General features: G+C 38.6%; 1 protein-coding gene across 1 annotated transcript; it reads right to left on the bottom strand.

The window, feature by feature from the left end:
* Nucleotides 1–25772, bottom strand: LOC104560183 (plasminogen). The gene is made up of 19 exons (XM_010205427.2): nucleotides 25724–25772; nucleotides 22910–23045; nucleotides 22164–22270; nucleotides 17504–17618; nucleotides 16173–16336; nucleotides 15525–15654; nucleotides 15283–15401; nucleotides 14419–14581; nucleotides 13387–13517; nucleotides 12425–12584; nucleotides 10782–10972; nucleotides 10326–10474; nucleotides 9367–9460; nucleotides 7338–7455; nucleotides 6224–6298; nucleotides 5556–5696; nucleotides 3156–3262; nucleotides 1196–1341; nucleotides 1–159 (listed from the first exon to the last, which is right to left on the bottom strand). The coding sequence occupies exons 1-19, from the start codon at nucleotides 25770–25772 to the stop codon at nucleotides 1–3; spliced, it is 2454 nt and encodes an 817-aa protein (XP_010203729.2).
* Between the last annotated feature and the right edge of the window lie 1833 nt (nucleotides 25773–27605).

The following is a 27605-nucleotide window of genomic DNA, read 5'->3' as shown; positions in this document are numbered from 1 at the left end:
TCAGTGGGCAATCATTGTATTCTTGATCCAAGAAACAAAATTAGGAATTCGGACAAAAACAGGCTTTGATAGCTGAGTACAGTCCAGTCCCCAAGAGGTTACTCCATATTGGACAAATCTATCCTTATCTTGGCAGACCAGAGGTCCTCCAACTTCAGCCTAGGAAGGAGAAGAAAGAATAAGGTGACTTCTTTTATGATGGAGATGGTAGACATGAGAACAGCAAAATACTGGCAGGAATAATATTATGGTAACTCGGAAGGCCTGAAAATATGACTGAGGTAAGAGCCATAGAGAGAGGGAGAGTGTTTTATTAGACCTGCTGGGGTAAAAAACATGAAGGGGAAAAAAAAGGTTCTTTACAAACATCCAGGCCATTCCTCTGGTCTGAAGAAGAGAGACACAACCACCGATCATGGATGAGGGGACACCACCAGATCACTATGAAGCCAATTATACAAAAAAAGAAAATTTATCAATCTTTCATATCCACTTACCTACTTGATACTAGAGAAAATTAATCTAATTGTTAGAATGCTGGTTTGTTGTTTTTTTTAAACCCAGAAATAGCAGGAGATGAATATTTGTGTCTAGTGATTTGTACGCCTGCCAACGAATGCACTGTCTACACTCTCAAAGACATCATTTGCACCTGCAGTCTTGAACACCCGCTCAGGCAGACCAGTGTTTGCTTCCTGACTCTGTCACCAAGTAGCTACCAGCTTTTTACTGAAAAGCTCCCAACATGATATCCTCCATCAAGAAACACACATTTGAATAGTCTCCTATCCTTATACTTGTTAAAATTAAAAACTGGAAGCACTTTGAGGTTTATTTAATCAAGGAATTTAAAAAAGATGTGGTACAACTCCAGGCTGTGCCAGAAACAGCTGCTAGTTTTCCCTGTCTCTTGTAAGAAAGGGAAGTCCAGTTAGTAAATATATCACAGGCTTTATTTGAGGTGAGATGGAGTATTCACAACACTGGGCTACTATGGGTAGGGTATGTCAGCATGCTATTCTGAATGGAAGCTGAAATTACCCTACACAATTTCTCTCCTATTCTGATGGACAGTGTAAGTGAAGAAAAAATGCTGTCCATGCCTCTGTTCCTATGCTTCATGGGGCTGCTTTGAATTGTTGAAGCTATTTCTGTGCCTCAGAAGTACAAATTGCCAAAGCTAGATTGTTCTTACCTCACAGTGACCGATGTTTCCAAAAGTAAATCCACCACAGAACTCATGATTTTTGACACTTTCATTCAGAAATTCAGGGCGATTACATATTCTGTTTTCAAGCACAGGGAATTCAATTTCTTTTAATCTGCTGTCTGTATCAGTACCTTTATGAAAAATCAAAACCATTCAACAGTCATAAATGGTATCTTGGGCATTGTGCTCTAGTGAAGCCTGAATAATTAAAGGCCTGGAATTCATTCCCAGCTCTACTGAGCTACTGGACTCTGAGCTCCTGGAAGGACTTTATTAAATCTTTTTACTTTTTTTTTGTTAGTTGGATTGCACCTAAGCAGAGTTTATTCTTCTTTGCAAAGTGTAACAAAAATGAATAAAAGCAGACATTTAGTATTTACCCCATTGTGTCAATTTGTAAGCTTTCATCATGGTGCAGTAGCAATAGCTTGTTTCAGTGGGAAAAACGTTAGCCTGGATTTACTTTACATTAATTTGAACTCTTTCTAGCCCAAAGTGTTTTCCAGACAAGGAGGATTTTCCTGAAGGCTAAATTTTGTCCCAACACAGTTTATTTAGATGTGGGTCACCCCACTGTTTATTCCATGATCTAGTTGCACGACATGGCAGATTCCTCATTCCCATAGCATAAATGCAACAATGGTCTGTTATTTTTTCCATCTCGGTGCACTTCAGAAGAAATCTAGACTGTATCTGTTTTTTTTTCGTGTGTGTCTGATCACTAGAACACAGGAAGCAGCTGCCACCCTGTGGCAAGCTGAACAAAAAGGAACAAAAATGCAAGGTCGGGCAAAAAAGGTGAAAGTCAGTAAATACTGTCTGTGCTGGGGAAGAGTTAAACTAATAGTACAGTGATTATTCTTAAGCATTGTTTTCATAGCACTAATTTTGCAGCTAAATGACATGAGAAAGGGAAAAAAGTGTAATCCCCATGGAAGATTTTTATGGTGAAACTCAGAGACGGGGACTTGCTGTGTTAATGTTGATGTATTTATTTATTTATCCAATTATTTAACTCTGTGGGTGCACACATAAAGAAGGATCCACTGGCTTGGTTTTACAGGTGGAGTATTATAAGGTGCTGTCTGACAGATAGGGTGGGAAGGTGCATCCCTTGCATGTAGCTCAGAAAGGCCAGAAGTGTGTCCATGGGAGCTGGGCCTGAATGCGGGCAGATGCCTCTATCACTGCAGGACATTGCAGGGATATGGAGTCACCTCCTGCTGCAGCAAAAGCAGGCAAAGAGGGGTGAGTACTCTCAGCCTTCAGGGGAGGTACAGTGGGGTGGCAGGAGACCACATTTTCTGGTTTTTAATGCTAGACTGTGAACAAAATTGAGATAAGGATTTTACTGACATTAAAAACCTTCAGCTTGCACTCATTTTTCCCATGCCCCAAAGGTGGCTAGATCTGTACAAGCTCTGACTCAAAGCTTTCACGGTTCTCAAGATGCTGTCTTATCTCAGATACAAGATCTAGTGCTTGCTTATATATCCTATCAGTCTGGAGTGAATGTAGGTCCCTGCAGAAGTTTATGCAAACAATAACTTTTAGACTACAGGGAGTAAAGCGCAAGCTTCATTCAGATGTTAAAAAAAAATACATATCTGAAGAGCAAAATTAAAGACAAGGGCATTATTTGAGTATTATTTGTGCAAATACAGTATATACTGAAGATGAAGAAAGACCAAAATTGAGATATAGGGAGTGATCTTAAGTCTAATTCTCCTCTCTCTTTTCTCTTGTTTAGATAAAACAGTTGACGCAAGCAAGCAAGGGAAAAATCAAGCTCTGAGAAAAAAGAAATAAAAAGAATAATGTTGTTTGGTGACATCTGGTTAAATCTGAAACAAAATGTGGGTTTTTTAGTTCCCATGAGTGCATACATTTTGGGACAGAATTTGAAAATCTTCCTAAGTTTTCAACTACATCAAATATGCTTTACCTCTTGTTCTTCCCCAGGCAGTTAGAAAACATAATGCGTTTCTTTCTACCACCAGATTGGTTTCAGGCAAACAAACTGGTTTTACACGGTCAGTAATTGTTACGGGACTGGAAAACAAAGAGAGAATAATTAAAAGATCCTGAAAAATTACTGTTTTCTTGTTGTCTTCACTTTCAAAAGACTACATGGAAGGAAGTGGCGTGAGGAAAGGTGGAAAAGCTGATGGTGCCTTAAAACTGTAGAGAGGATTGTAGTCACTTGATGAAAAGAAAGGTTTCTTACAGCAACTGAAAGCCTCTGGGATGTGTTTGTGGGCATAATGAGTGTGTGCGTGTGCTTGCACCATAGTCCTAGAGCATTGATCTCTGGTTACCCCTGCAGCGTGTGTAAAAAAAGCCCAAGCCCGAGCCTACATCACAGGAATCCTTGCAGATGATGTGAACCTGACCTATCTATCATTATCCCTGTCTCAGAGGTCATGGAGATTTTCAGGGACTTCACAGGAGGAGGAAAGGATGGATGATTGAGTAAATAAGTAGACACAGCTGAAGTCGCAGAAAATTCCTTTCTCCTCTGGTTAATGTGGACGTTATAACTGTGGGTGACATCATGCATATTAATAAGTCTAGCATCTCAATAAAATATATACCAAAATTAAACTTTCTTATCACAACATTGTGCCCTGACACTCCAGCACTGGAGTGCACAGGGCCCTGGGAAGCAGTTCTGCAGAAGATTAAATCCTTGCATAGGAGCGCTTTGCTTTGGATTGTCTGATCTCTTATTGACTTTCAGATTTAGCTGTGAAAAGATGAGATGGTTTTTGGAAGGTATATTGCTCTGGGAATCAGAGCGTAGACAGTTTTGATATAGTGGAAGGATGTCCAAACAAACTGCTAAACAAGATCTGCCACTGAGAAGAACTTAACAAACTCCAGATGTTTGGTCAGGGTAAAATGGACATTTGTAACCTATTTTGAGGTCCAGAATGATTTTCAAAGTATGTGATGTGATAACTAGTGAGATATTCAATGTCCAGTTAAAGGTAACTAACAAAACCCTCTGTTGCTGATCAGGCCAAGCCAGGTCACAAGGTCCAAGAAAATTCAAGGGAATGAGAGATCAAGGGGAACTGTCTCTAACCCATCTTAAAATCAGGATCACTCCAACACAAACAGAGCAGTCCAGGAGGGTTGGAGATGCTGATCAGCTCCTGTGTTGAAGCTACAGTTGTGTCAATGCCATCATCATCATTTTGAACTCTATCCTCCAGCCCTCTGAAATCTGAAATGGTGTTCTCAAACCTTCACTCTAGCATGGTTCCATGAAATTAATTCTGCGTGAGCTCTTTTTTCTCTTAGAATGGAAATCAATTCTGCAGCTTCCAAAACTAGCTCATTTGCTTCTCAATAAAGTGAAGTTTTATCAAAAGAATTCCTGGAAATTGATAGACAAGAGGAGATTAAAGTGAGAAAGTTTGGATTAGTGCACCTAAAAATCCTGTTGGCACACAAGGAATTTGCCTTTGGGAGTGCAATTAACACAGGGTAGACACTGTCACCTTCTCAGAGGCCTCTGACATCTGGATATGTAAATGAACAAGAGAGTAGGGAATGAGAACAGAATATGGATAATATGACATTGAAATGGAAGTATCAAGTCTCAGATGTCACATCTTCTCAGGAGCATGGCACATAATTCACCTAAAGTTAGACTTCTATTGAAACCAATAATCCTTCTCAATAGGTCAACCCTCCTTTAGGATGATTTTGCTCAAGATTTTCACAGACTTATATTACAGTTCTCTAACAAGCCTCGTATGCTGACACAAAAGACAGGTATAGGAGTACCAACCAGTCTTTTCACGTTGTGTTTTCTTGGGTGATCTGGCCTGAAGCACTGGCAGAGAAACTGGACCTTTCTACTTGCTCTATGCAGAAGCTGTGGTGCCTCTTGGCTAAAACTTCAGTCAGGGCTCACAGCCCTCAGAGCTGAGCAAGAAAAGCCTCCAAAAAGAAGACCCTCCAGATATAATTATGCTTTAGTTTGCCTCCACCCTCCCTGTCTCAGTGGAGCTGCTTCTTAGCAAGTTGACAGTGCAAATTCCACATGACAATTAGTTCTATTCATCCCTCCTGTCCTAACTGGTCCTTGCCTTTCCTAAACTGTGTAAGAAGCTCAGACTGGTTCTGCCAATGGAGTCAGTCAGCAGGAGAGATGTTCAAAGTTCACCCTTGAACAGATGCCTGTGCTAACACTCGAGGGAACTCTCACAGTCTCTCAGACCACTCTGGAGAGCTATAAAACCACTATGGAGAGCTATATCTCTTAAAAGCTAAGTTAACTTGTGACCTCAGAATAAAGATGTTAAGAGTGGAAAAACTTGGACTGAGACAGTACCTGTTCAACTTCAGCAAAGCAATGTCTGCTCCACTTGGTTCCTTTAATATTTTCTGAACACTTTGAATTTGCAGGAATGGCTCTGCTGCATTGAGATTCTGTATCCCAAGAAACACCTTATAGGAAGAAGGATCTGTTGACCTGAAATAAATGACAGTGGCAAGGCTATATATCCATATATATAACCACAAATGTAATTCTTACAAAATCCAGCTTTTTCCCTGGAGAACTACAATTAACAAGACAGTCAGGCTGCTGCTTCTGGCCATAGATACTTTCATTTCTTCTCAAGGAGAAGGAAAATGTGGATTTTTTTAACAGTTATTTTTATGGCAGTGAAAAATTTGATGGACTGTAAATAATATGGCAGTATTCACAACTCCTAAGGTTCAGCTGCTAGCCACTGTTTTACCAAGTGCAGTTTAGCACCAGCACATCTTTTTTTGTATATTTTGAGGTGGAGGAGAAGGCAGAAGACAGAGGTAACCTCTATTGTGCTGTGATGCTCTTTGACTGATACAGGAACACAAAATAAAAATCTTGCTTTCCGGCAAGAAGGACATGAAATAATGAGTAAAGAAAGTACCTTACTGGGTACACCTTGCTGCTCTGTTGATTTTCTCATACAGATTTACGAAATGCTGTCACACATTCTATTGGATACTCACTCTTGCAAGCACTGAGCTGCAGTAAGGACCCACTGTGGATGTATCAGGGTGCCAGCACAATGGTGAACGTTGGTACTAAATAGATAAAACAAACACATTCATTTAAGACTGCTTAGTCAACTCTCCACTATTTGTGTTGTGAACAATGAGCAATGTGAAGAAACTATCAATATACCCCTTATTCAAACCTTTTACCTATCATGGTTTGGCAATGGCAAGAAAAATCAAATGCAGATTTCCAAAGGACAGCTTTATTTACTCCAGAATGTGAGAGATGTGAAAAGATATTTAACATGCAGGCAAAATTTTTGCAACAGGACACTCATGCTTTCAAAAATTTGATAAAAGTAATTACATTTCCCAACAATTTCACTTGTGATGTAAAAGATTTGCCCTGATAAGGAATAATGAAAAATACATCCTTCTCATTTGTTGGGCTGCTCTGGACTAAGTCTTTAAATAAACCTTACTGTGGACTTTTAACTTTTATTGGCATAACATTTACTATGGTGACTGTCGACAGTTCTATAGAAAAATTCATTAGCACTTCTCCATCTCCTGCTCATCTACTCTCACTGAGACTTTGGAAATGTTAGGCATGGTCACTTTTTTAACACTGAGTGGTGACGGTGTCCCTATGGCTTCTAACTCAACTAGAGCGGTCACAGGATCAATTTACATTTGGACCAGATTGAGTGTTGGGTGAAAAAGGATGATTAAAGTCCATTCATACATGTTACAGGTTAGTGGTTATATATTCCTGGGTTTAAAACTCCCATTGCAGATTTCAATTAAGTGTCACTATCTTCAGTGAGAATTATTCCTTGCCCCTTTCAGTAAATAAAGCTGCACTTAATGTCTGCAGTTCAAGTTTTCCATCTAGAGAATCAGAAGAATGGGGGGAGTTTGGGATTAATGACCCAATAAATAGCTATCTGTGGACATTATAATTTTTAAAATAAACCAACCTAAAAAAGAAAAAAGATTATTTTATACAGAAAACAAGGACAGCTTCCAAAAGTATAAGAATTATTTCCTGTCAGTTTCTTTCTAACGCCTTCACCCTCTGAAACCCCAATGTCCCTGTAAGTGATACAGTCTGGAATACCAATACCTCTTCCTGAGACTGACATGCCAAGGCCAAGACCCTGGAGATGCATCACACATGCTGTGTTTCTCACAGGCTCGCTCACTCCTCATTGGGCTTTTTCCACAGTCATGCTCAGAAGAAGCTACAGAGTAAAAAAAGCTACAATGGAGAATTTTAAAGCAGTAGTGTAATGCCATTCACAGTACAATGAGATTAAAAGAGACTTTTAAAATCTTCCCTAGGTTTTCGCTCTTTATATTGGTTAATAGAAGCTAAAGAATCAACCACAGCCTTTAGACTCCATTATATCACCATTATCTTCAGCATCTAGATCTGGGGTTAATATATCACATTTGATGACAAAATATTAATTCACCTGAAAAAAAAGTTAACTATGTCAAATATTTGCACATAGTCAGACAATATAAGTAAAACTACAATGAGGTCCCCCCAGCCAAAGAATATCTATAGGGAAGATGAAGAGAAAAGAGAGTTAAACAAGTGGAAAAGTTTATTACCCAGACAACAATACCAATTTCTAAATTCTGTAAAACGTTACAGTCTACATATTGGTTGAGTTCAAACCAATTCCTAGATTAAAAATGAATTGAGTAACTGTCCCTTTGTCATGAAATAAGCCCTCACACTGTTCATTACTTTCTCATTAGTAAAAATATCTCTGAACTTTTAAAAATTGATTGAACCTAGACCCAAGTAACTCTTTCCAGAGCTGCATATGGTGCTGTGGATGTTAAACTTGTCATTTCCAGTATGAGACAATTAATAAAGTAACTAAAAGCAGGAGATTATACAGTAAGATTGTTTTAAAAAGATATTAGATCTCAAAGTGAAACTCCACCACAACATCTCCAGGGATCAGGTTTTCACAGATGTGGGATGTGTTGTTTGTAAACCATTCCTTATTCTTCTTGCCTACATAGCTCTTAGGTCTGGATAAAAAAATTTGTATGTGCAATCACAATGTATTGCTGCTGAGAGGAACATGTTAGTTGGCCAGCATGAAGAATATCACAAAGTCCTGAGGGAGTGACCACTCTTCACTGTTTCATATTGCTACATTGTCCAACCAAGCAGGGACCTGCTCTCTAGATGTTACTGAAGGAAAAATAATACCTGAGATGATGAAGAAAAAGACTTTCCATATCCCTGCTAGACATATTAAAAGAAAATTCTGTCAGCATGAAGACAAGGAAAAGAAGAGTAAAGCAAACAAGATGACTGCCAGGTGTGCAAGGCAAGAGATCCCAGTACAGTACAGCTCCTCTTGAAGCCACCTGCCAGGGCACCACAAGAGATCGTAGAATCATAGAATGATAGGGGTTGGAATGAACCTTTAGAGATGATTTAGTCCAACCCCCCTGCAGAAGCAGGTTCACCTAGATCAGGTCACATAGGAACATGTCCAGGCACAAGCACTTCAACTGCACGGTGTTCTGATTACTACCCAAAAATAGAAAAAAATAATCAAGGAAATCTACTTAAAGTTTCCAGGACCAAATTCGCTCCCTATGCCAAATGAAAGGCAAAATATATAATGACAGATTATTTTAACATCCAGATAAAGATAAAAATTAAGTCAGCAAAGAATGAAAAGGGTTTCAAAGGATGTCATCTCTCTCAACTAACAAGGAAAATGTATGAGCAGGTTCTCAAAGCATTAATACTGCTGCAAAGTGGAAGGAAATACTAGCATGAATATCAAAGAAATTCTGTCCTGTGTTTGAGGAGCCCAGAGAAGGAATAGGTTTCTTCACAGCTTTACTGGATATTTCAGTTTAAGCTTCGCTTCACCGATGATAACGAACACATAGATTATTATCTATGAAATCTTACTGATGATTCTTAACACCAAGCTCTCCAAACTTTAACAACTCTTACAGATACCCAACTGTGTTAAACTTCCATACAAATCTAAATTAAAACCTAAAGATACTGCCTGCTGCAGTTTTTTAGTGATTGTATTGAAACCATTTTGTAACTATCAAAGCAAGCTGTAGAAAGGGAGGACAGAAAAGTCTTTAAGGATAATTACAGCAGCGTGGGATTTCACAGTACTCCCATTTTTTTTCTGGATCTGTTGTGAAGCACCAAACGCCATTTACATCTCCGTCAGGATTCCTGCAATACTGTAATGAGTACAAAAACAAAGAATGAAGACTCCAAACGTTAGCCACAGAATGAAGACTGTAAGTGTATGTTTTTTAAAAAGTGTTAAACTAAAACTTTGATTTCCCCAAACTTCTTTTCCATTGGATTTTTTTATGCTTTCCATATCCTTTGATCACGTAACTTTTTCTTTCCTATATCCCAAAACCATTAGCTGAAATTAGAAAAATATTATAAAAGCTGATATTATTTTCTTCACCCACCAAAAGTTACCCTAGCTCTAGTGCTTTTTAAAGCCCCATAAGAAGTTTACATAGGATGACCAAGTGCTTTCATAGAATCATAGAATGGTAGGGGTTGGAAGGGACCTTTAGAGATCAACTAGTCCAAGCTCCCTGCAGAAGCAGGGTCACCTAGATCAGGTCGCATAGGAACATGTCCAGGCGGGTCTTGAAGACCTCCAAGGAAGGAGACTCCACAACCCCTCTGGGCAGCCTGTCCCAGTGTTTGTTGGCCCAATCCTTCTTCACCTAAAGTCAGTGAGAGCAAGTTAGGCCAGCTCTGAGAATTTGAGAAGCCTGCTTAGCTTGTGACAAACACAACAGTCATTGCTTTGGGGATTGTAGAAATCAGGGAAGCACTGTATGATTTATTTTGAGCTGCTTGTCTGTCAGAACCAACCCCATGGTGTACCTCTGTGCTTGGAAGTACCAGCACATCTTAGGTAATGTAAAATGTATCCTTTCCTCTTCAATGCTGTTATGGGTCTGGGCTACCAAAGCGGTTACTCCAGATCTATAGAGACTGAAGATGAAGTGTTTGCTGAGGGGTCATGGAGAAAGGAGGCATTGTTCAATGACACCAATGGCACTAGCAGTTATTTACATTTTTATCCAGGTCTGCTCTTGGATGAGTCAAAGGAGTGAAATATTTGTGGATATGAGGTTTCTGAGAACTCCACTCTTGACAAGTCCTGCCCCTTGCAGTTTTTGCTACTGTGCCACGATAGTCTTTACCATTACCATGAATGCAGTCTGTCAAAAAAGAGGAAAAGGAAATTATTGTTAGTTGCTATTTCAATAGCACACAACTATCTGTAGAAATTTTGTCTATCTACTTCCCTATATGAAAAAGATGTCCTAAATAATGCCCCCAAAATAATTTCAGCTACACTATATTAACTGACTGAAGACTTCTTGTTGCAAAATTCAACAGTACAGATCCGAAAGCTGCAGGAGGGATGTGACTGTTATGTCGAAGCCCTACTCAAGAATAATTTTGATAGCTTGCTATTTGTTTTACCCACAGACTCTACAGGTAACACTTATAGCCAGCTGTTACCAGATGTCATGAGTGTAGTCAGGCCAATGTTTTGTGCTGTCCTTGCAGGGGAGTCATTTGGTATGGGTTCTTGCATATGATCATCACACCTTCTGAGATTGCAGTACTCCCATGTCATACTGGGGTCAGTGGTGAAACACCATGGGCTGTTATCACCATCTGGGTTTCTACAGTAGTTTTCCCTCAAATCTCTGCAAAAACAAGTACAACATTCATGCCAAATAAGATTGATAGTAATCATAGGAGTATCTTGCCAAAAAAGATGTGGATCTGCATAACTTAGAGAGAAATAAATGTATTATTTTTTAACTTATTGCTAGATATCCTATTACCAGCAAACACATTTATGGTTGTGATAGGAGTTACATTCTGTATGTAGATCAGAAGCATAAGTATATTTATGTATAAGTAAACAATTCAAGTACTGGCTTAAATTCTGTCTGTAATATGTCAATGTACTGAGCAGCTAAACAAATGGCCAATATGTCAATAATTCAAATTCTATGCATAGATGTATGAGCATATACTATTGTGTGAATTTGTAAATTAGTACTAAAAATGCAGGAAGATCCATACTACTGGTGTTTTTAAATGTTAAAGGGTTCTTTCTCGTATTCGGAAGAGTGGCAAAGAAATACTTCTGTAAATTATTTTCCTGCAAAACCCCCCCTTCTGCTGAATCTAGTGAAAACACTCTTGTGCCTGTGCTTGCTGGGGCAGGAGGAGGTAGAATTTCCCTTTTCAATAATTTTTAGATTTGAGGTATTTCCCCATCCAAAATCACAACACATTTACAAAATAAAAAGCCTAAATGCTTTTTTTCCCTGAATATGACAGAACACATTGATTCCACATTTTCACAGCTTGATTTCAATTTTCTGAAATGTTGATGAGAAATAATATCTCCTCTGAAGATGTTTCACTTTAATTACATCAGTGGTTTTAATACCAAAACATGATTGAAAAAAGAAATAAATTAGTGTGACATCATAAAAAAGTCAAAAAAAATGGAAAGTATCAACTTTTCTACTTCTACTTATAATTCATCAAACAATGATGGACTTCCAGGCAATTGTCATCTTCTTGCTTTCCTATCCTTATTAACTACTCACAAATTAGTAATTATGATTAGCAATTTAAGTCTTCACTGTTTCAGTTTTGTCTGTCTGAAGACAAATCAAAGGGGAAAACTCAGTGTAAGCAATTCTGAGTGCTCAATTACAACTAGAAAGAACATTTAGATGGTAGTTCTAATCATGATCTATCTGACTGTGTGTTTTGGAATATAAATGCTGTGTTCTCCAAGGATAAAATAAGTAGAAAAAACACCATAAAGGTCTCCAATTCATAAACAAAATGCATATTTCAGCAGATGCCCAGACTCTGAATACAAGTCTCCCAGAGGTGGTTACAGAAGCTCAGATTTAAGAGTAAAGGGACATAGTTGTATTTTACTCAGAATTTAAATAACAAGGAAACACAATTTTAAAAAATGAGACCAACAGAAAATGTTTTTTTGTCTTGGAAAAATTATCTCTTGTAGATACATTCTCTGGCAGTGTTTTAAAGCATAGATGCGAAAAGATAATACAGTTGGCAATAGCTGTTGTCAGATAAAGCAAGAAAAAATGAGATAGACATACGCATCTGGGAATCTGTCTGGAGTTTTTTCATGCCTGTGTGGAAACATGGAATTCCAGGCCTGGCATTTTTTTCCTGATACAGTGGTGGAAGTTGTGCCACGATAACTCTGGCCTTTGCCTCGGTAGCATTCCTCTAGCAGGGAAACCTGTACAGGAACATCTGCAGCAAACAATAGAAACTGATCTTTTGCATCATGATTTTATGTTTTTACTGAGTAGGCACAAGAAAGCATCAAACATACAGGATTACAAAAAACAGTGACTCATTGATGCAGATAGCATCCAGTGAGAGTATGGTGGCCAGCACGAAAAGTGGAAGGGTGTTTCCAAAAATGTTTAGAAAACTTTCAAAGATTACCCTCTCATGTCAAATGTCATTCAGTGGAAGGCTCACCAATCAGTTTCTTTTTTATATATGTGAACCTGTTTGAATTACAGATCACAGAAAAAATCCTCAGAGACTAGATGCTAGTGATTTTGTCTCTGATATGTTTCTAAAATGGACATTATGTTAAAGTTTAATCTCTCTACTATCCTTTTGATTGCACCAAGACTGTCTTGTCATATTTTCTGCTTCAATGAAGGGATGTTTCAGATGACATTTTATTACTTTGGAAGCTCTTGTCCTCTCTTTTGTGACTACTTTCCAAAAATTTCCCTTCTTTTTATTTAGCATTTTTTCATCTTTTAAAATTTGGTTTTCATTACTCAATAACTTATTAAAAATGTCCTACCTTTGGAAAAAAAGGTAATTCTGGATCATCCAGTGATTTGCATCCTTTACTGCACTTAACTACTGAAAGTCCAAAGCTTGACAGGTTTTGCAACATGTCAAGCAGACAAAGTGCAGTAGCAACAGTGCCAAAGTGACTTAAAAAAAGATTTCATATATTTATGATGAGAAACAATAAGACTCTCACTGTTTTAAAGTTCTTATCTCAAATACACTCTACTAGTCATACCAGCAATCTCTTGTTCTATCCCATCACAGTGGGGAATTGCACAATATTCCCACCGAACACTGCTGTTGATGGTGTAGCACCAAGGCCTCTTCTCTCCATCAGGGTTTCTGCAGTAGTTTTCTTCTAAGCCCCTGAAAGAGAAGCACTGTCTTCAAACTACTCTTAGAAATCCAGAAAAGCTGTGTGCAAGACTGAACTATAACTGCATACAGAAGTCAACTCAGTGGTTACGTTTATGCTTTCTGGAGATTACCTCACGCGCCACTATTTTGCAACTAATCAAAAGCCTTTGAATTTACAGTCTAAATGTTGATGGTATATGAGGAACTTTTTCAATGCCCAGCGTTCTGCTGGCTGTTTTTGAGGCCAAGTTAAGGCAGTAAAAGCTTTCTTCAAAACACAAGCCCTTGATGTACCTGACCATTACGGTAAGAGCCAGGCGAGGCTGGATGCCACAGACTAATCCTGGAAGCATGTGCTTATGAGCACCAGTTTGAGCTGCTTTCTGCCCTGTGATAGTAGAAAGGGTTTCACAGGCCCAGGAAAGCTTACAGACTCCATTTCATAAGCTGTAACATCAAAATACAAAGCTAAAAGCCTGGTGAGTTCCAGCTACACTTCCCCACTGATGATGCTCTGTAAACCCGGCTCCTCTAACCTTGGAAGCCAGTGGTATATTGGAGTATTGTGGACCTTAGAGAATCACTCTTCAGAAAAGTAATGCATTGAAACCATGACAAAACACAGATAGGGAATTTTTAACATAAAAATAGTAAATACTTTTAACTCTATGGTAGGATGTGGAAGAGACAGGTGAGACAAATGCATAATAAAGTAGCTGGTAAAAAATAAGGAATGCAGAAAAAAAAGAAGAAGAAGACAAGAATAGAAGTAATAAGAGCTGACAATAGGCAAGAAAACTGCTTATTAACGTATCTGTGGAAAACCTAAGCTCCTCTTGCCTTTGCATCTGGATTAATAGCGAATGACTATGTTCTTTGGTATTTGTTAAAATGACGAGGCTCAGCATACTTGCAGGGATATCTGTCAGGAATCCAGCCATGTCTGTGAGGAAACTGTGTATTCCAGTGTTGGCAGGCATTTCCTGATTCAGTGATGGCTATCCTGCCTCGATAGTCTTCTCCTTTCCCTGAGAGACACTGGGAGCCCAGGCCAGAGACTGGTGAGTGTGTAGCTGTAACAGGATTAAAAGAAAAGAAAAATGCTTCTACCTAGTACTTTTAAATATATTTTAAACCCCTTTGTTTTCTGTAATGTTTGAACATGTGGGTTTTTTTTTCCTTTCAGCAGAGATGACATTGGTTGAAACCCATGGCAAAACTAAAGCATAGATTTTCAGAAGCAGTCGGGCTGCCAGACAAATGTCGTGTATCTCACCATTTACAGTCCTCAGTAAATAGCTTTGCTGGTTTTAGACAGACTCTGTGCCTGTGACAACACAGTAAGTTGTCCTATGCAGTCTTTTAAAAACAAGTGGGATGAAGAGAGCACATCAATATAATGTGGGGTGGAAGGCCAGAAAAGATAAGGGCCAAGAATAAATTGTGAGAGGAAGCAGAACAGCCTTCACAGCCAAACCTCTGGAGTCAGTGAAGTGGGAAAGTGTAACAGAATGAAGAGTGAAAGAAAGCTAATTAGCCTGGCATGTGAAGAACAGCAAAACCAGTAATGATCAGAGGCACAGAATCTGCAGAGGTCAGAGAGAAAGTCTAAATAGAAATTTAGTGAGTGATTTTACTTATTAATTTGCACTTTCCCTGGTTCTTAAGGATTTCTCCAGGTTACTCAGAACTGTGATTTCTTGTCTTTTCCCTTCCTGAATCATTTTAATGAGAAGAACTACCCTTTGGAATGATCTCAGGAAAGCAGACTCACTGCAACGAGGAATGTTGCAATATTCCCAGCGTTTAGTTGGGCTGGTAGTGAAACACCAGGGCCGAAGTTCGCCATCGGGATTACGACAATAATTCATCCTCAGATCCTTCTCTGGAAAGCTGCACATGGAAAATGATAGACAGGCTTGTGAGTAAGCTGTGGCTGGCTGTAGCAATTAGATTGTCTGCAGTCAGGGTCTCCCAGTCACTGTGGTAAGGAGTTCAGTGCTGAGTGTGACTTACTATTTCAGGGTAAAGCCATGCATATGAGGCTCTTGGGCATCCCAGCGCTGACACTCAAGCCCTGACTCAGTTCTGGAAACGTCTCCGTGGTAATCCTCACCATTACACTGCATGCACTCCACCGTAGGGCCTAGGTAGAATGAAAACAAAGCAAGGCTCACAGCAGCCCATGAATACTGATCTTGAACTGTTCACAGAAGACTAAATGGAAAGGAAAAGAGGGTTTTTTTCCAACTAATAATGAAAGAAATCCAGAAGCCCATGCATTACAGCCTAGCCAAATGATAAAAAAATTAGGGATATGTGTCATTTGGATGGAGGACTTTGTCACATATCTGTATGTATTGACAGCGGTGGGAGTTCTGCATGTAACACAGCACATGGGTCAATCTTAACTCTTCTTAAAATTAAATAAATTGATTGGAGTAAGGGTGAGAAAATATCAGCAAATTATTAAAAATCTATATATATCTTTACAAAATTACTTTGATAACTGATGACAATTAGGAAAACCATCTTTGTGCTGAGAATTTCTTAAGTTCCAGCTTGATCAAAAATCACATTTGAAACCAATTTCAATAATAAAGCAAGAACAAATAGAAGGAATAATAATACCCTCTTGAACACTCTTTTAAAAGATAAATATACCTTCTCCAGTGTGCGTGACTTGTCCCTCACATTCTGGGATGTTACAGTAATCAAATCTAGTATCAGGGTCTGTTGTGTAACACCAGGGTCCACTTTCATCCCCATCAGGATTTCTGCAGAAGTTTTCATCCAACCCTGCATTGGGGTGTTTTTCGGGGGTATAACTGTAACAGTATTAAAATTATATTTTAATTCCAGTAATGTGGTTGAGCAGAAGGTTCCAAAAAAGACATTTGTCCAACTTCCCGATTTAGCTGTGGGTTTTATTAATTCACAGTAAAAATGAGAGAAACAGATTCCCGCTTGTAACCTCTAAATGAAATCTGAAGAAAAGAACCCCACCATTCTGCAGCTACTATTTTAAGTATCTTTCTCCCTAGGTCCCAGTTGCCAATGACAAATGAGCTGACAGCCTATACAGACTATGACAGTCTCAAAAGGGAATTATTAATACTTGCATCCAGCTGATCTAGTCAGTTGACTATGACCTACGGCCCTGACATGTATTTTTCTTAATACAGCTATTTTAAAAACTGAATATTTCTACAGACTAATCACCAGACACAATCAGATCCTATTTTGCAGAGACTTTTGAGCAAGTGACCCTAGGCTTCCTCCTATAGCAGCCCTCCCAAAGAAGATGGAATGGTTTTTAAACAAAAAATCTAAACAAGCACATTCAAGTTTCATTACAATAACCAAAAAAAATCCAAAACAAAAAACTTTTGAAACTGATCAAATTCCAACACAGACCAGAGAAATAGGAGCTTCACTTCCATGCTTGCTTCAGTGAACCCAATGGCAGCCAGCCATGAGAAAAGTCTGCATGGGCAGGTGGGTTCCTGCATTTCCTTTCTTAATTTTTCTTCTTGACTGGATAGATGGCAGGCAGAGGGTCATAGAACTGCACAGGTATCACTGCTTTTATTTTAACACTTCATACAGAAGAGAGAAAATACGGCCTCACTGTCACCAATGGTGAAATCCTCGTCATGTGTTGATAGAAAGAGCATTTCATCTTCTTAAGAGGCCCAGCATTTAGACATGACTTCCCTAGCTGACAATGCAACATTTGCTTACACAGATAATTGCAGTTGATGCCAGTAGAGTCAAAAGTAACTTAAGGAGATGAAGATACAGATGTCTTAAAAACTCATCTGACAACTGTCTTTGATAACATAGAATCATAGAATCATAGAATGGTAGGGGTTGGAAGAGACCTTTAGAGATCATCTAGTCTAACACCCCTGCAGAAGCATGTTTATACATATGAAGTTGTGGAATCTTGCAAGGGTTTCAGAACATGAAGACAAAGACAAATAAGATCATACTTTGGATTGTGGGGTGTTTTTTCTGCCCACTTCTGGCATGGAATGCCTCTCCGAGTTTTGGCTTCCATTCCTCTGTAGTCCTTCCCAATTCCTCTTTTACATTGTAGAAGGTAAACTGAAATGAAATTGGCTTTGTTAATTCAATGGTGTTATGAAATTGCATCCCTTGACACTAAGAATCTGCAGATATAACTCTGAAGTTCATCAGTTTGTGATGAATCATGTTTTACCCTTGATTTGAACCTCTTGTGCATGCAAACAGAAATGTGATTCTATAAAGCATTTTAAAACACATGAGTTATCAATTTCTAGGCAACTACAGAGGAAACTTCCTGAAGTATTTTTTATAAAGCTACTAATCTAGCTAAGAAAATGGATATAACAAGTTATAATTATTTTTGACATGTATAAATTGAATGCTTATACTGTTACACTACTGGGATGAAAGCCAAGGTCTCTCATCAGCAGCTGGAGACTTTTTTGAAATAAAATGTTCATAAGCACGTTTGCAGTTTGGATGTCATACAACTATCCCTTTGAGTAAAAAAATGTTTAGTTATTAAAATACATTTGTTACAAAAGTGACCTCAAAACCTTTGATTCCTCTTAGCCTCAGACTCTCAGATAGTTTCTAGTGGGATTCTAAGGCAGATCATGCTCTTATTGGCAACAGATGCTGAAGAGAAATGACTGATTTCCCCTTACGGCAATTTGCTTGCACAAGAAGGATCTCCCTAAACCCCAAAATATGAAACGGAAATGTTAGTGTAAAAACATGAGACCAATCTGATAGGAAAAGCTGACCTCATTTGAACACTTTGCAATGGTTACTGCTGTCACAGTGTGTGGCTGGGACTACAAATATCTGTGCTGTATGTCTTACCAAAAGGGAGTTGCTGCCTGGTTCTTAGGTACTACTGGAGTGCTCCAAAGTCTTGTCACTGCTGCTTCAACACTGATACTTCAGTAGTCAATCCCAGCAGGACATTCTCTGCTAAATAGCCTTGCTCATGGATTTTCTGATGTTGCCAGGTTCCTCCTAAGTGATTTTAGCCTGTCTAAGTGAAAAAGCTGGACATATTTGAAACCTGGGAAGAGGCGGTGGAGGCTCTGTATAGCTGAATCAGGAATTAAGACAAGCAAGTAACTTTCCAGTTCAAATGGCACATGGAGACTACCATGCATTTGGGCCTTGGTGTTTAATTGCTCTTAAACAGCATTTTTAGTAACACTGCTTCTTTCTGTTTGACCGCCAGTCTCTTACTTTTCTGTCCTGTACAGGAGTTTGCTGTACTGGCCTATAATCATTGTTAGTCTGTGTTTCTCAAGAGAGGTGGAAACTATATGTCAAGACAAAGTTAAGATTTGACTGGAGAAACTGCTCTGTGAAGAAGTCTCGAATCAAGTTCTTAAGGAATGTTTTAACAATTGAGTGGCAAAATTCTGATAATTATCACTGCAAGAGGTTAAGTATCTCAATTGGCCACTGAGGTAGCAAAAACATCATGGTTCTTAAATTCTCAGAAGCCAATTATAATCAAAGGAAAAGGAGGTGTGGGTAGGAAGTAATCTAACTCAACATAATGTAGTAAGCATAGTATCCAGGCCTTGTAGATTGTTCCAACTATTAATAAGGAGGCTGTAAGCAAAAGAGGATTCCTCATACGGAGTTTTTCCATTAACATAAAAAAAGTAAAACTGTGACTGCCACTCATATGCTCATGAAGTTGCCCTTCAGACAATCCAGAGTATGATCTGTGTACAGATCCCAAAACATGATGGGAGAAAACGTGATTGCATAACATTGGGTAGCCCAGCACAGTTAGACACTCTTATACTCACAAAAGGATGAATCTTTTGGGTTTAAAATAGATGCTTTGTACAGATATTTTGAATCCAATCCCAAGGACAATAAATTCTGGCAAAAGCTGATGCCAGAGCAGTTGTTATGAACTCCAAGGTCTGAGTCAGCCACAGGTAAGATTATACATTCATTAGATGAAAATACAGAGGCTGTGAGGCAGATGCTTTTTTTCCCCCCACTAGTATCTAGCTGCCTTAAGACTTGATAATGTATGTTGAGTTGTTTCAAAGAACCACCACCATTAGCAAAAGGATGAACTAGGGAACTAGAAAATAGATTCTACATGGAGGGATGTGGTATCCATCCAAGCTGTTGTAGTATCTGATTGCAGCTTTTAGTGATATTGCTGGATGACTATGTCTCTGTCCTGCACCTGGACAAGTGCCTCCATTGATGGGGAACTCCCTGCCTCTACAGACTGATGACTTATTCTCTCGATGGGAGGAACCAGACACAGTGTCTCCTGCTGCAGTGGACTTGTGTGGTGACGTTTCCTTCAGTCCTGTTTATGACCAGGAAGGAAAAGCTCTGATTCCAAGAGGATGAGGAGAGAAGGGCGTAACTCCATATCTAGCCCTACAGTTTCAGTTAAGTCTGGAAAATCCATCCTGAAGTATGAGAGGGTGCCAGGTAGGCCTTTTTTTTTTTCTACAGGAAAGTATAGTTCCAATGGACAGCAGAGCTGAAGGCTCTGATTCAATTTCTAGGTTACATGTGTTCAGGAAGGTCACTGGGATGAACTTGAAGGCTGGAGGCATCAGGCCTCTCTTCCAGAGAGTAACTTCAGAGCAGCTTCAGGCTGAGAAGAAAGAAGAGAGGCCAAGCAGTGCTCCCTGCTTTTCCTGAAAGGCCAAGGCTCCTGTGTATAAAAAGCAAGAATTTTGCTGCTGATATGAGAATCAGATGTGTCTCTTCAGGTGTCTCAGAACTTCGGAAGAGCTTGGACAATGGAAAGCAATGTAAAGGGGCCTGATAAATTTAGAGATATTGTCTTGATTTGTACCAATTTAAGCCTGAGAGAGTCTCTGGCCCTCCATGACAGCATATAATTACCATCAATTGGGAATTTTGTATTCATTTAGAAGGACTCATTTCAATTTCATGATTAACAGCTTGTGCAAGTGTGTATTAAACATATACAGAGAAATTATACAGCACATAGTCCTTGTCCTTTTCTAATCTCAAATGAAAATTCCAAACAATTTTAACTTCAGTTAAAAAAAAAACATTTAAAATATTGAGGTGTTGGCTACATCCATTATTTCTACAGATAATTCACTTCTGCCAGAAATTATTTGTCTGAACCTGCTCCACTATTCTTCTGTAGTGGTGACACGTATCAGTGGTCAACAAGAAACATGTGAAAAATAAACGATGGAGAAGAGCTCTCTATAGGCTTTAGTCTTGTGAAGTCTGATACTGGGCTGGAGAACACAACTGTAGACCTAAAGTCTTTTGATAAACTGATAACTAGAACAGTGGTTTTACCTTCTAAACCAGAAGGAAGAAATCTAACCATGATAACACTCAATAATCAAGCAGCATGCTTCAGATTCTAGCTTTAGTAATTTGTACAAGCTAAACACAAACTGCAAGTTCAGGAAAACTGGTGAGAAAATCTACTTATCAGTGGCATAGAAAGAAGACACCAAGGAAGAAGTATTGGACCACAAAAGTAGAATGACACTGGTTGTCAACTAGAGGTTGAACTGGTGCTTATTGAAGATAACTATTACAGAGTTGCAACCAGAGCTGTGAACATGGCAACCCATCATCCAGTCTAGTAGCAGAAGAATTAGGATACAACTATTTCAATGTTAACATTCTAGCTTTTTTTTTGTTATATTTGGGCTAAATCTCTAGCAGAAGTTAAGGAATTAATCAGAACTGTACCGGTTTATACTAGCTGGGAATCTAGACATGAACTGCTTTCTCCTTAATATGGTAAAAGGAACCTGTACCGTGATTATTCATACAGTTACAGTTTTCTGTGTATCTTTCAAATGCATCAAGATTCTAAAGACACTGAAAATAATTGTCTTTTCTAATGAACTATTAATCTTATATATCAGTTAGTAATAGGGGCTTTCTTTTCTTTTTTGAAGTTAGCATTTGTGACTGCATTATCTATGTTCCCCCAAAAACTTGTGAAGATCATCTAGTTAAAAACATATTTATTTTTCCAGCTGCATAGAATCTATTCAGAATATAGGAAAGCATTAATTAATTAATTAATTAATTAAAACCCCTTCAAACCAAGCCACTCATCTAAGCATGGCATACAAGAAGAATTCAGCATAAACTAAACAGCTTACACAACATAAATAGTGAATATAATTTTAAGAAACCCCTCAGTTGTAAGTCAATATAATATTTCAGTCAAATAATTCTTGACTGAATTATTATACAGAAAATTAGAGGACTACACAAGAGTAGCTAATCCTATAGTCTTGAAAATTTATATGACCAAGGTACTGCATTAGCTCCATGAAGCAGAAGACTACAAATAGTTAAAGGGCAGAGAAATGTATAATTTTTGCTTTGGAGAATGTTTATTTTGCTTGGTCTCAATAATACATGACCAAAGGAGTGAAACACAACCTCAAATATATGGAGTCTTGATGCTGTATGTGAAATTCTCTGACAGTTTCATCCCAGTTCATAAAGGGTACAGGCCTACTTCCTTGAAACTGTCATCACCTGCAATAGTTTGCTCCAACACTGCAGCAGAGAATACAAGGATGCAGTTAAAATAGGGTTAATGTGTAAATGGGTAGCATCTTACTGTATACATACTTATCTTCTCATAAAGAACTGCATCTGTGCTGTTGAACATCACTGTCATTTTGGTATTTTCAGCCAGTGTTAAACACTGTAGCATTTTCCTGGTGAATAGGAAGGCCCTGTTCAAATTGAGATGGAAGCAATATTAACATAGGAAGGAATAATTTTAATTCAATTCAAATTATCAATGCATAATTATTTTCCTAGAAATTATTAATTTACTAGCACTGTCATACCCCTTTATATCTTTCAGGTACTGTGCTCAGTATTTGAGACACTAAGCAAGAGACTGATGTTTTCTCCTGCTCTGAAGTGGCTGACTTTTTCAGGATGAATGACTATATTAATAACTTATTGTGTGGAAAGCTAGATACTAGGTATCAACAGCATCCTAGGTTGCTCAGATTAGTACCTTTCCCTGCAATGAATTAGAAATATCTCACCCTTCTTTTGTGAATCAATGCAGCACCCAGCTAAGGAGATTTGAGAAGCTCTGTTGATTGGGTAAGAGCAGGATAGCATTGGACAATAGCAAGAACTTTAGCATTTACTTTAGAATGAGCAACATAGAGTAAATCCACCCTTTACCGGAACTTGTGGTAATTTACGTGTGGAGTTAAGCCATAAGGTAAAGGCACAAGAATGGGTGACACTGCTGTAGCCAGAGATGTATCAGCATGGGGATGTTGGTTCTGAGCAACAGTAGGAAAATATCACTGATATGCACAACACAATGTCATGGTTTTAACGTGCATTACCTGCAAATGAAATTTCTTTCTGCTTCACATTTTTCCGCACATTCTTTTTCATTATTTGTCTTGTAAGACTGTTTATTTCGAGTAAGTATCCAAACACCATCTGTTCTTAAATAGTCATCCAGTATGTCTCCTCTCACTACAGGGGAAGTAAAGGAAACACATTAAAAATGAGAAAGCTACATTTAAAAAGACTTGTGAGTTTGAGTCCCATTTTTCATTTAGCATTGACAAGTGAAGACATCTTTTATTTTGTGGAATTCTGGGTAAATCTCTGTCTCGTGACAGAATCACAGCTATATGACTGGAACATGTCATAGGAAAAAATAACAGAAGAGAGATGTAGAGAAGCAGGTCAGAACAGAGCTCTGTATATGTCTGAAGCTGAGAACAAGAAATGTGAAATAAGACTGAGAGGGACCAAAAAGAGGGACTAAATAGTGTCAAACACCAGTCAGAGAAAGGTGAAGGGAAGTGATATCAATATTAAAGTTTTGGAGGATGTGAGATTATGACCTTGTGTGCGAATGGTCACCGAATAATTGTTTATCCTACGATGTCTTGCCCTGGAGCAACTCAATTCTAAAATGACTACATAGACTTTTACAGTGGCCACCATTATTTTTGTAATGGGTTGAGCAGACTTACTACTTAATGTCAGGCTGCATTTCTGTTGCAACAAATTCAAGCAAGATTTTAAATTAGTAAATCAATTAGTATATATCTGAAAGCTACATGTGCATAAGGTATATATGATGTACCTGTTAATATATTTAAGACTTAACTCCAAAACGCTGGTGTCTGAAATGGAGTTTGCCATCTAATCAATTGTTTTACTGTAATGTCTATAATAAAGATTTTGCATTTCTATTCCTAGATTTTGTGAAAGTTTATTTCTGTATCCAGTGTTAGGTTACAAATTTACAAGAATTATATGGTTTAATTATTTAACTTTTCAAGATAGATTATTATTGAAAAACACAGAAAATTCATAGTCTTGCACAGTGTTCTCAGGTAACATGAATCTTTCTTGTATGCAAACACTCGGGCTATATTCACTGCAACATCACTCCAGTGTGATTAACTCCCATGATGTAATCTACCACCTACCTCCATATGACACATTTCTGTAAAATAAGAAGTATTTGGGCCACTAATGAAAGTAAGATTATTAATTGCCTGAAGGCAATCTTCTGTGTCTGTTTGCATAATTGTCTCAATGCTATAAAATCTACCACTCAAGAAACCAATGACATTGAGGCATCTCATATCTAATCTTACTGTTATAATAAGACTATGTAAAACACAAGTAGCCTACTAATTTTTCCTGATGGACTCCACAAACAACTATTTCCTCTTATGAATTTTTCTTAAGCCAGCTGAGGCCAGAATAGGAGAATACTATTTTTCAACCTTTTTTGACTCCTCTTAAAACTGTATTTGCCCAAAGAACTCTACTTTGGATACCATTCCTTTTAAGTTACCATAAAAAAGAGATATATTTCAGTTGGTTTACGCATAAACACATGAGATTTCAGATGACACGTGTAAGTTAAAAGGCAACGCAGATTGGCAAAGGCAAATATGATGTCAGTGGCCCGAAAAACATTGCAAAGTATGAACTTCAAAATGAACACACTAGATTTAAAAATGCAGCAGGAAATTTATTATTCTGGCTAAAATCCAAGCCTTTATAAACCCAGACATGACATACGATAATTGAACAGAATATTCAAATATATATGAGCAACCAGTTTTTAACATGTCTTCCTAAATTTCACCAGTACTAATCCAGGAGACATCAAAAAATTATTTTAAGGCAGTTTTATGGACCTTCACTTTGGAGTAAGTGAGTTAGAGAGAGCTGATAATGAGCAAATGAAAATAACTTTATCATCTGTCTTTTATAACCCAGCACAACCATACAATGATATGTCTGTTATTCTGTCACACTAAATGTCTGAGCTATTAGAAAATAATACCAACTGTTGTTATGCTTTTTAATAGTACTTTTAAAAAGCCATTTAAGGGCCACACAATGATACACAATGTCAAAGTATGAATGAATATGATATCTGATTGAAAACTGAAATGTCTACTACATGTGGAATAATTATTTACAGATTTTGAAAGTCACATATTACCTTTAGTGGAACACTTGTATTCCTTTGGAGTTGTAAAAAAGAATTCTAGACATATTCCTGGAAAAGTTAATCTAAGTTACTGAAGATTAAATTTCTACCTACTGCTCCCAGGAAAACAAAGGAAAACATTTTCTTGTATGTGTTTGACAAAAGAAAAATGTGAAAGTCCTGGGATATAAAGGAGATTTTTCATTTTAAACTTTGTTTTAAATATTTAATTTAAAAAATTTAAAACTCTTGTCTTAAAGGATAAAAATCAGGATCACTGTACTTATCAATGTTTTGCAGTAAAAACAGCTTTAGTATTTGATCCGAAGCCTTCTGAAATGAGAGGTTACCATCTTACTGACTGCCATGGACTTTGCAGTAGTTTTTCCAAGGGGCTGCTTTCCAAGGGTGACCCCATTTATGGCCATCAGGCATGTTTGCAGTGAGCCATTTGTTTCCCATGCAGACACTAAAGCTGTTATTCTTCCGGCTTCTCTTTCAAAAACACCAGTGGAACCACAGCTCTTGCTTTATTTGACAACTCTCACTGGTCAGCAAGCCTCAGATCCATCACTGACCTGCTAAGTGGTGACACGGAGATTCGGGGACCTACCTTCACCAAATGGAGCTTGAAAGCACTTGGCCCTCATCTCACCTAGGGAAGCAGAAGGCTAAGGACTCTTACCTGAGCTCAGCAAGAAAAGAAAGAGAAAGGCAGCTTTGCCAATCCGCATTTTGGCCCAACTGGCAGGTGCTGGAAGTTGTGTGTGTCTCTGCACAAAGTTTTATTGACTCACACTGAAGTGAGATGGCATCTAACAAACAAGGCAGGTAGGTTAAGTTAATCATTCTCCCATCCTGTGACCCTCTTTGCCATGGTCTGTCCATTCAAACAACCTTGACTTGGATGGATTAACAAATCAGACTCAACCATTTGTACTGGATGCTGGGAAATGTGAAGGCACTATCTTGGTCTGAGAGGTACTTTTTGTTCTCAAATTGCTTGATCTCACTTTGCTACAGTAAAGGTGGAGATCATGGTGGTGGAAGGTATGGAAACCACGGCACAATCTAATTTTACACAGTCATTCAGCTTTAGATCTCAATAGTATTTTTGGTCACTTGTGCTGCTTAGGTTGGAATTGCTTCTGATTTATGTTTTTGTGTAAAACAGACCCTGATATTGTCAAGTCTGTATCAGAATTTCTTTCAACACCTCCTAACGTCCTTCCTGGGGGAGCAAAGCTTAAACAGCTTCCTTAGCTGTTTTCCATTTTTGGGTTAGTTCCTGTTGTTCATTACTTGGGAGGCAGTGTTTGCTTTGGTTCAGTGCATAATGTGTCTTTGCCTTCCAGGCACAGCTCCTGATATCTCAGTTCTGCCCAGTCCTCAATGTGCATGTAAGGGTGTGCCCTGTATTTCAGCAACACCACCTCAACCACCCCCACTGGGCTCAGCTAAGGCAAGCTAGACATTCCCACACAGAGTGCCACCAAGAGTTTCAATTGTTTTGTTTGTTAGGTTAGTGTAGTCCTCAGCTGAGGTTGCCAAAGTAGAGGAAACTGATGGTTAGGAGTAAGTTGGGAATCTCCCTTCTTTACTGGGAGAATGACAGTTGCAGAAAGGCCACGTGTAACAGCCGCTTCAGTTGAGACAAGTCCCTTGGGGTAGAAGCAGTGGTCAAAAGGTACACACCTCCAGGACATAGGTGGGAAATGCATCTCGGGCTGATGTGGAGATGGTTAAGTGTCCCTTCTGTCTTAGCTCTGAGGCACTTCAGAGGGCCCTCCGTAGAGAGCCAGTGGATAGCTTGCAGTTAGAATGGGCAGAAGTGACATGAGCAGGAAAATGGATAATTGGTCCTGGAAAAAGTTTTGCAGTCAGTTGTGTTTCAGCACAGGGCCACAGAGATGATGGAGTGGAACGTCTCCCTTATGATGAAAGGCTGAGGGATCTGGGGCTCTTTAACTTGGAGAAGAGACTGAGGGGTGATCTCATTGATGTTTACAAATACATAAAGGGCAGGTGTCAGGAGGATGGAATCAGACTCTTCTCAGTGATGTCTAATGATAGGACAAGGGGCAATGGATACAAGCTGTAACATAAGAGGTTCCAAAGAAGCATAAGGAAAAACTTCTTCACTGTGAGGGTGACAGAGCACTGGAATGGACTGCCCAGATGAGTTGTGGAGTCTCCTTCTTCAGGGACATTCAAAACCCATCTGATGAGTTCCTATGTGACCTACTCTAGGTGATCCTGATCTGGCAGGGGAGTTGGACTAGATGATCTTTTGAGGTCCCTTCCAACCCTTAAGATTCTGTGTCTGGATGCCATCACAGCCACAGCTGGCTTGTATCCTTACTTCCACAATCACTGTTTTAGCATCAAACTCCCCCACCTTGGTAGGGGGACAAAACTCCAATGTTCCTATAAGGCTTCAGAAAATCAGTGGTTTAACAGAGAAAATAAACCACAGTTTGTTTTCCATAAGGGCACTGATAGTGAAAGCAAACACCACTCACTTCTGCTTGGCCAGTCATCAGATCTGTACCAACCAATCAGCATGT

This window comes from Colius striatus, chromosome 2 (genome assembly GCF_028858725.1).
Source record: "Colius striatus isolate bColStr4 chromosome 2, bColStr4.1.hap1, whole genome shotgun sequence".
Classification (NCBI taxonomy): domain Eukaryota; kingdom Metazoa; phylum Chordata; class Aves; order Coliiformes; family Coliidae; genus Colius; species Colius striatus.
The sequence above is the reverse complement of the archived record's forward strand: the minus strand, read 5'-3'. Positions and strand labels throughout refer to the sequence as shown.